General features: G+C 27.1%; 1 protein-coding gene across 1 annotated transcript; it reads right to left on the reverse strand.

Moving 5' to 3' along the window:
- Positions 1-258: 258 nt before the first annotated feature.
- Positions 259-9,835, reverse strand: LOC103311905 (sphingomyelin synthase-related protein 1). The gene is made up of 4 exons (XM_029488198.1): positions 9,241-9,835; positions 9,007-9,160; positions 5,760-5,763; positions 259-279 (listed from the first exon to the last, which is right to left on the reverse strand). Exons 1-4 carry the CDS (start codon positions 9,403-9,405, stop codon positions 276-278), a joined length of 327 nt encoding a protein of 108 aa, XP_029344058.1. The 5' UTR covers positions 9,406-9,835; the 3' UTR covers positions 259-275.
- Between the last annotated feature and the right edge of the window lie 189 nt (positions 9,836-10,024).

The following is a 10,024-nucleotide window of genomic DNA, read 5'->3' on the forward strand; positions in this document are numbered from 1 at the left end:
CCCCCCAAAAATATCCATGGCCCTCCCAAACATTTCCTACATTTTGTTTTAAGCTTATTCAATATTATCAAAGTAAGGCTTTATTACCTATTACCTATTAGCCTCCCCAAATCTCAAACGCTATTTGCGCCTATGGGTTTGGGGCAGTAAAACTGCTTCGATTTTCTTCAACAGTATCTTGTTCGATAGGAAAGTAAATCTAGTACGTGCATTCGGGAGGTCAAATTTAAAATTCCCAATAGATTTCAAAAGCACCGGGAAAATCAACATAAAAATTAAGGAAAAACGGGAATTTTTACGCAAAATTGGTTTTTTACAAGATCGATTTTGGTTTTTGGTGTAACTCTAAAACAAATAAACCATGAGCGTATATACATGACATTTTCACTGGTCGTTTATATTTGCATTTTCTACACACGATAAAATTTTCAAAATATTAAGATTTGTTTTGCACTGTTTAGAAACATTTTTAGTTTTCAATTTTATCAGACTTTTTTTCTTTGAATGTCAATAAAACTTTATTTGTTAGGTAAAAAAGCTTGGAAATTTAATAAAAGGCTCCTACTATATTGTTACAATGACATTTGAAAATTCTTAAAAATCCTTAGTCATGGTTTTTTTTTAATAGTATTTAAAGTTCAAATCTTGACAAAATACGGAAAAATCACGAAAATTAGGAAATTATTTTGAGTTGAGAATACATAAAAATTTTTCTTTTTAAATCTAAGATTTGAAAATGTAATATAAGATTATTCATAAGTTTGTCTACCTTTATAAAAAAAAAAATGTCTACAAGCAAATCAAATTAAATTTATATGAGCGTTTGAAGTTCATATTTTTACAATATTGGATATTCACTCGATTTCTCATGTAGCGGTTTTGTTATTTTATTGTTATTCAAAAACGAATAACTGTAGATACATGAAAATTTCACTGAATGTTTATTTTTTCATTTGCTATACACCATACAATTTCTAAAATATTTTGACTTTTTTTGAGCTGTTTACTTTACGGACATTGTCAGTTTTCAATTTTTTTTTGTTTTTTTTCTATAAATATCGATAAAATTTTATTTGTTGGGTAAAAAAGCGTGAAAATATAATGCAAGGCTCCGGATATATTGTTATAACAGCAGTAGAAAAATAAATACACAGGCACAATTTTTTTTTATAAGGATTTAAAGTTCGAATTTTGACAACATTTATCAAATTTAAAATGTAATAATTACATAATAATTTTGTAGTTAAAAGTTTATAAAATGTTCAAATTTTATATCTAAGGATTGAAAATTTAAAACAAGGTTCCACATAAATAGGTTATATACTTACATATAAATTACTTTATCAACAATAATTAACAATAAAATAACAAAAATGTCATCAAATATACTTAGTAATATCATAGCCTGACTGACCGTTTTCGCTCAGAATCGTTTGTCTTATACAGTGATATTATATCATTGAATTCAAATTTAATACTGTCCATTATACAGTGACCCACTTCTAACCTACTGTACAGCAGAGCGACACCCACTTACCCACTTTTTTTTATTTAAATGGTGCCATCAAGAGCGTAAATTAGGGGGGTAAAGGTGGACATGTCTACTCTTGATTTTCCGTGTCTATTATACATTTATACATAGTATAATATTATAACTGATATGTCAATGTATACATTGAATAAAGAAAATTGATTATCATAGTGTTCGCTACTAACTTCTTGTTCTATATAATCAAAAAAATTTATTTTATCCAACAATATTTTTTACTTGGGCAGGGGGGTGGCATAATCTAATACCCGAAATAATATTTACTAAAATGTGGAGTAGATTTAAATAATTTGTTGTTAATGATATATGTACCAACCTAATAAATTTTCCACTTTTTCAAAAAAAATTTTATATCTTTTCCATGGTTTAGATATGTCTAATGGCAATAACGTAATACCTTGCTATTTCTATTTTAGTTTGTGAAACAATTCTAATTTAAACTCCAAGCAAATTTTTTTTTTAATTATTAGATGCAAATATTCACATGGTATGGTTGTTTGCTCGGACATTAAAATCAAAAACATCTTCAGACTTGTTAGGTAAAACCACTTTGGGTAGGTCTTCTATCGGAGTTAAAATAAATTTGTTAAAAGCACATATACACCCGGCGAAAATTAGCATGAATTGTCTATAGCCTGCTTCAGCCATTAAGAATTTCAATACTTCAATTCACTATAACTAAGAACTAAGTCCGACCGACAAAATTCTGATGTCTACTTAATTTTTTTCATCAAAAACTACCTAGGACGTTATGAAAAAAAAATTTTAAAAATCGCACAAGTTCCAAACTAGAATTATTCCCTTTTGTGTTATCAAATATCTGTGGACTATACTCTATTCAGAATAAGATTGAACCGCTTTGCACATGCAGACTGAGCCGCCGAACAGTGCCTGACCTCTCATTCGATGACTACGCGTTCTGTGATTGGCCGACAGTCATCAACAGCCGTCGTCGGGCGCCTATGCTAACGCTCTCACCGAAGTCCGGATTGTGGTGGGGATAGGCAGAAAAAACATGTTTTGGTTGGTCGAGTGGTTCAACCTTATTCTGAATAGAGTATAGTGTTGTCAATTGACATATTATGTGTCTGAACCACAAATTAAGATAATATAATCTTTGATAATTATAATTTTTATTATTTCCTACTGAAACGTTCAAACATATTATTATTTAATATTTAATAAAAACGTATTATTGTTATCAAAATGCGAATAATAATAATAATAAATGTCTTTTTTAAGTGACTAATTGTAAGTATTTTAACAAAATCTTTAAGGACTATCTAAGGGAAAATTAAAAAAAAATATTATTATGAAATATTGTAGAATGAAAACAATTATGAATTTTGGTAAAAATAGTTTCTGATTACTTCGCTGATAGATAATATAAAGAATGGATAGGACATAAGAACTTTCACATGAAAATTTTGTGATACTATTTTAAGGTTATATGGGGCGAATATTGATGTGATAATTGATAAATAATAATAAATATTAAATAACATAATTTTATTTTGTTAAAATATTATTTTCCAATTTCCATTTTCCAGGTACAGGTGGCAAAACAGTCAAAATACAAACTGACAAATATATAAATATAACTGACTATCATGTTTATTCATTATTATTTAATAAAATAGTTTTGCACATAACCTTAAAAAGCCCCATATCGTCCTTCTCTTTTTACGTTCTCTCTTCCCCAAAAAAGCACACGGGCCCCATATGGAACTGGTATAGGCATGTCCTATCCATTCTTATATTATCTATGACTTCGCTCCGTTCGGTTCATATCATCGTTTTAAAATGACGCGTGACGTCACAGGTTCCATCGGTCAGCCGCCCGCCTATTGCAATACACGTATTTCCTCGACGCATCGTTAGTCATTTATTTATATATTAACTTATAATACTCAAAATAAAAAGCGGTTTTCATATTACAAAACCTTAGATATTTTCCTACAACCTGACACCAACATTCTCTTGAAAAAATAAATATTAAACGTAGAAAACGTATATTTTATTCATAATTTATACATCTTTTCGTTTGTTCATACAATCATACTTAATAATAATAATAATAATATTATTATACCAACAGTGGCAGATATTATTTAACATGACGGGCTGGTGAAATAATTGTAAAATAGAAATAAACGAAAAGACGTATAAATTAAATGTTTTCTATCTTTAATAGTTTAATATTTATTATTTCATTATTATATCAGGTTGTAGGAATATGTCTAAGGTTTTGTAATATGAAAACCACTTTTTATTTTGACTTTTGAGTATTATAATTTATAAGTTAATATATAAATAAATGACTAACGATGCGTCGAGGAAATGCGCGTATTGCAATAGGCGGGCGGCCGACCGATGGAACCTGTGACGTCACGCGTCATTTTAAAACGACGATAACGATTAAACCATAGTCCATAGACATATTAATATATATATACACATATACACATATATGTCTATGGATTAAACGGAGTGATGGATAATATTTTTAACGGTAACCAATTTTTAATTATACCAAATACTAACGATTTAGCTTTTATCTATTTTTCCTTGGATGGTCCTTTAAGTAAACTAATACTGGGAAAAATGTCGAAAAATAAGGTGAATATAAATTCTAATTCACTTACATGTCACATGGTTATATATATTATTATTATTTTATATTATTGACCCTTGGGGTCTGTGTTAAATAACTTTGTGTATTTGGAAAGCCGTTTTTAAAATGTGATTGAGCTTCTCTATTTATTAATTCCCACTTCGCTTCAATTCACAACTTCTTAGAACCGTTAGTAAAACAGCAGCAAAGAAATAAAAAATTGGACACAAACCCTGAGAAATATATAAAAATGATTCAATGCATACTTTAAATAGTCATACAAGACAAAAAAAGCACACATTAGCACAAAAATAGAGAGCACAAATATGTAATAAGAAAGAAAAAGAGGACCCAGAAGAACTAAAAATAATATAAAAGATAAAGGAAAAATTTAATAATAAGAATCTTTAATATAATAACTATAAATTAATTTACATTTTATCAATATTGCATACTGTTGTTATTTAAAATAAATACATATAATCCCATTTTTTCAATTAACAACCATGTTTATCTAAGTTTATTATCTTTAAAAAACTTATTAATTACTTTAAGTATTCATCTATAATGAGTAATAAATAATAATACAACTATGAACTAATACCGAAAGTTCATTTTGTTTCTTAAGATTAGCTACTTTAACTCATATAAACTGATAGCATTTTTTTTTTTTTTTATCGATTTGTAAATAATAAATAGTATGCTATTAATATTTAAGTACACATACTTTAAAACTACCAAACGTTTTACAAGCTGCCTTCAACAAATGGTCAAACATCCTTAGGTAATCTAAATTTGGTTATTGTTGGTTATATTATAATAGTACTTATGACCTATAATCTATAGTGTGGCAACCAAAAGAAGTGAATCAATGTAGATTAACGTTAAACTGATTTTATAAATAATCAAGGTCACAAATGTTAAATTGTTTATCTAATATAGAAATTAAAAAATATTTTAGCTTACTCCCATTTAACTATAAATTATTTAAAAACAAATAATTTAGATAGGAATTAACTTAAAATATATAATACCTCATTAGTTATTACATTAAATATATACAATTATTCAAATCATTATTATATGACTTATTATAGTTTATCTCAGAAAAAAACAGTAAAGGTAATAATACAATCTTCATCTCTAACATATAAAATACAGTTGAAATAAGATCTGTGTCATAAATTATTAAGCAATTGATTTTAAAGATTAAATTCTATACTAAAATTTAAAAAAATAATAGTTATAAGGCTGTTTACTGTGAAATTTTTGATTATATTAAGGAATTGTAGTATATTAGATAACACAATAGGGTACAATTTTCGTCAATACACTTGTAGAAAATTAAAAAATATTATTTTATTTTATTTATAACTTTGTATAAGTATAATTTAGTATAAGTAAATATATTCAGATTTTTTTAGCTTTATTTATTTAATAAAATAGAAAAATGTACAATCTATATGTATATAAACAATAAGCAAATAAGATGAACAATAGTAGGAAGTAGTATAATGAGAATAAGGAGTGTCCTATGACACTATATCAAATATGTCGTAGCTTTACCACGGTGTTAGTTGTGCTATGGTCAAAATGATGGCTTTTTCTTTTACATCTTTAATAAAACATATACCTACTAAACCTATATATTATATTTTAATCATTGATACTCAATACACATTTTATTAACGTTTTTAAAAATAATATAATAATATTCTAAATACATTTAATTAGGTACTTAAATTATATAGATTAAACTAAGATAAAAATGAGATATTATTCATAATAGGTATACCCAGGGCCGTCCTTAGGGCAGGACGAACAGAGCCTACGTCCTGGGCCCCACGCCTTCACCAGTTGGACAGGCCTCGCTTTTGTAGATACAATAAAAAAGTCAAGTTAATGAGAAAAAAAAATTATCATTTATATATTTTTATACCTTCAATTGCTGTAATTTTTACTACCTATACAGGCTCCCAGACAGCATTTTTTTGATTAATAATATTATTATAACATTATAATAACGAATAATATTAGTATAAGGTTATTATAATACTATTATAATATTATCATTACAAAATTCTGTCCGGGCTATACATACTTATATTAATTGACGTCAGTCGTCAAATAAATGTTTTGCATTTTAAACGAGCTAATATGATAAAAATTCAATTTTTAAAGTTGAAAATCTTAGATAAAAATCTTCAAAGCGTATAATATTTACAGAAAAAAAATGCTAACCAACCAAAATTTATATTTATATTTCAATTTTTATTGACACATTTGCTAATTTAAGACACAGGAAGGTTAATTTATAATATATTAGATTCTGAGGTGCGAAAAAATGTATTGAATTTACAATGTTGTTTTTTTTTCTGTTTTGTAAGGCGGATTTTGGGTAGTAAGAGTGCTCCGATTTTCGAGATCAGCCTTTTTACTGATAGAAAAGTGAAACTAGTTGGTATTTTTGGGAAATCAAAATTAAAAATGTCTAGTAGTCTCAGAAAGCGTTGAGAAAAACAAGAAATTAGGTGACTTTTATAGAAAAACCAATTTTTGAAAAAAATCGATTTTATTTTTTTAGTGTATATCAAACATTATTACCTAACTGTAGAACCTTGAAATTTACAACAAATATTTATATTAGAATTTTCAATAAAACATTTTCTCAATATTTTGACTATTTTTGAATTAGTTATAGCCTTAAGCCTCTGAGAAATTTTTCTATTTTTCTGAATTTTTTTAATATTATCCTCGATAAAATCTTTTTCATTTAGTAAAAAATCTTGAAAATTTAATGATAGGTTCCTTATAATTTTCATAAATGGAAGTTTAAAAGTACATAGGCTCAATTATTTGTTATATGCTTATAAAGTTAAATTTTTAACAAAATTCATAAAAGTTTTTCTTTTCATAGCTAACATAAGAAATTTTAATAGAAGGTTTCCAACAAGTTTTTGTACCTCTATCAAACTAAAAAAGTTCCCCGGAAAATCACGTTTTCGATTTTTGTTAATTTTTTTTAACTACTAAATTTGATTATTTATACAAGTGTGCTAAGCTGATAGTTTTATCACTCAGAATATTTTTTCGTTTACAATAATTTATCAATGTAATTTAAATATAACACATCCATTACAATGACTTGCTTGACACCCACTGTACAGCAGAGCGGTACCCACTTGTCCACCTTTTTTCATGTTGTATTAGGTGCTTACTATATTTATAGGCTTAGTAATTTATCAATATTATTATATTAATAATATTTTAGGCCCCGCAAATTGACTGCCATGGGTATACCTATAAACTTAAATAAAGCTTGTAAGTACATTGCTATTTTTTTTAAATATTATCCATTTGATAATGGATAAAGGAGTTACTTTTTGTAACAGATTTAATTTTTTTGTCATTGTATGAAATATTAACTAGTTTAAATAAAACAGGATATGAATAAAAATTAATAAAACAAGTTTTGAATTCTTGAAAATTATAACGCAGTCAAAAGTAATGCATCTATAATAACATAATATACAGTTGTGGTAAACTCGCAATTAGGTTAATATACACAGTATACACTGGCACGACTAACGTTGGGTTAAAATTGCTTTTAGATAAATGATAGTTCTATGTGTACATCCTTAATGATGTGATAATTGACAACTATTGAACATTTTAAATTTTGATTTTACGTCTATATGCCTTTGATGACCATAGTACGTACACAATTAATCACATCTTCAGATGATTCAATTAGTAAAAATAACTTCATGCTAGGCTATTATGAAACTGCAAGGGTCATTGAAGCAAAATATTTTTATTTATACTGTTTATAATAATTAAACTTCTAATCCCAATAACTCACTAATCAGTTATGTAATATCTGTATCATAATATTAATTATTTATTTATTATGGAAATTAAATCTGTAAAGAATTAGTTGGTAGGTAATTAAATATTTATGTTAAAAAATAATAGTATTCTTTCTAACTTTTTTAACTCAAAATAATAAAAATTTACTATGTAGGTAAGAAATGTTTTATTTTTATAATTTAAAATGTGAAAGTTATAGTAAACACAACTTGGAAAAACGAACATTTAAAGTTTTGTATACCGTAAATATTTTAGTGTGACAGACATTATCCCTGCCTGGAATCAGGGCCTGTGATTTCCTAGTAATATTATATAGTAATTGTTGTATTTTTGAGTGGCACATTGAATACTAACTATAGTGTGATCATAGCAGAAAGAAATGAAAATAGACTGAATTTACAAATGCTTACTGCTAGTTGAGTCACCAAGATTCTATACTATTGAGGTAAGGACATAACTTTAATGTTAAAAAAGTAGGCAAGTGGGTATCACTCTACTATACAGTAGATGTCGAGATGGTCAATGTAATGGATTGGGATTAAATGTAATTACAATGGACTTGTTTTTCATCATATTTGTTTAAAATAGTTTCATTATTAAAGACTACCAACCGAGCTACCAACCTATCTTATTCGAAGTGGATAATTGATAAGTCCGATAGTCTATCCTGCGCATGATATGATACATGTGTAATATTTTTAATTATTATTTAACATAATCATGGGATTCGGGGTGCCAAAGCTAATAAATAATAGAAAAATAAATAAATAATAAATGTATTTTAAAATAAAGGTTGAAACACCATTTCTGTTCAGAATTGTTTAGATAAGCAATGATTTGTCACCATTTTAACATAAATAATAGAATAGAATAGTTATAATATTAGAAAATTACACAATGGGAATCATTAATAATAAATTAATTTTAAAGGTTAATAATAAATTAAAAATAATAATGAATTCATGACACTTACATCTGGTCGGAATTGAGTTCCATAAACATGTGCAACTACATACAGGTTTTGTAAGTAGCGATATAGGATCAAATCCAAGTTGCAAAAGTGTCTGTCGATTTTCTACTTTTAACTGACGAATATCCAACATTAATCTTTTTATATCACCTAAGACCTAAATGTTGAATAATAATCAATTATTAAGTAGCTATTATGTAATTTTAAATAATAAAATGTGAAACAAAGAAATCATACATTAATACTTATAGGTGGACTTTTTAAGTCAGCTTCATTAATGAGTAAAAGAGCACGGCCATCAATGCAATGATCTTCAGTAAGTATTCGAGAATATTTACTATGACCCTTTTTCTCCAGCCAAATGGACACTTCTCGCGGATTCCAACTAACTACAGATTCCATTATAACACTATGTTTTTAAAAAGCAGTAACAACAGACAAAGTATGTGAATATTTAATAACAAAAATTAATTTTAAAGTCATGGCGCGAAATAAAGTTTATTTTTTTTTTTGTTTAATGCACTTCGAAAGCTATAGAAATATAATTATAAACTATTGAGGACGATGAAGTCTTACAGTACATCTAATCTACAACGAAGAACGTAGACTACATCAATACGTAGTTTAGACTAGTAATACAGTAATTGGGCAGCGCTCCTTCCAACTATTCAAAGTGACTAGTGAGTATAAACTGCAGCAAGTATGCAACAATGCTAGTATTCTATTCGGCGAATAGTATTCGCAATTCCCATACTTTAGTCAATAAATAATAAGAGTTGGGATTTGTGATATCTTATACTGATAAGTGAATTGTGATCACGATTTAAGATATACAGGTTAAACATCGGCCTATAACGAATAGTGCTATATGATGACTGTTGAACCAACTATCCGAAACAGCTGAGACCCTCGATCACTAGCGCTCGTTGTGGTTTAAATATGTTAAATATATATATAATATCATAACGCCATAATAACTTACCACGGTTATCTGCTTTTGATACCAATAATACCTACAGTC

This window comes from Acyrthosiphon pisum, chromosome A1, assembly GCF_005508785.2.
Source record: "Acyrthosiphon pisum isolate AL4f chromosome A1, pea_aphid_22Mar2018_4r6ur, whole genome shotgun sequence".
Lineage (NCBI taxonomy): Eukaryota > Metazoa > Arthropoda > Insecta > Hemiptera > Aphididae > Acyrthosiphon > Acyrthosiphon pisum.

Excerpts from the sequence above, each read along its gene's own strand:
- LOC103311905 (XM_029488198.1), bottom strand. The coding sequence starts at position 9,405 with ATGGAATCTGTAGTTAGTTGGAATCCGCGAGAAGTGTCCATTTGGCTG. Across the intron at positions 9,161-9,240 it reads GTCCACCTATAAGTATTAAT|GTCTTAGGTGATATAAAAAG; the intron begins GTATGATTTCTT and ends TTCAACATTTAG.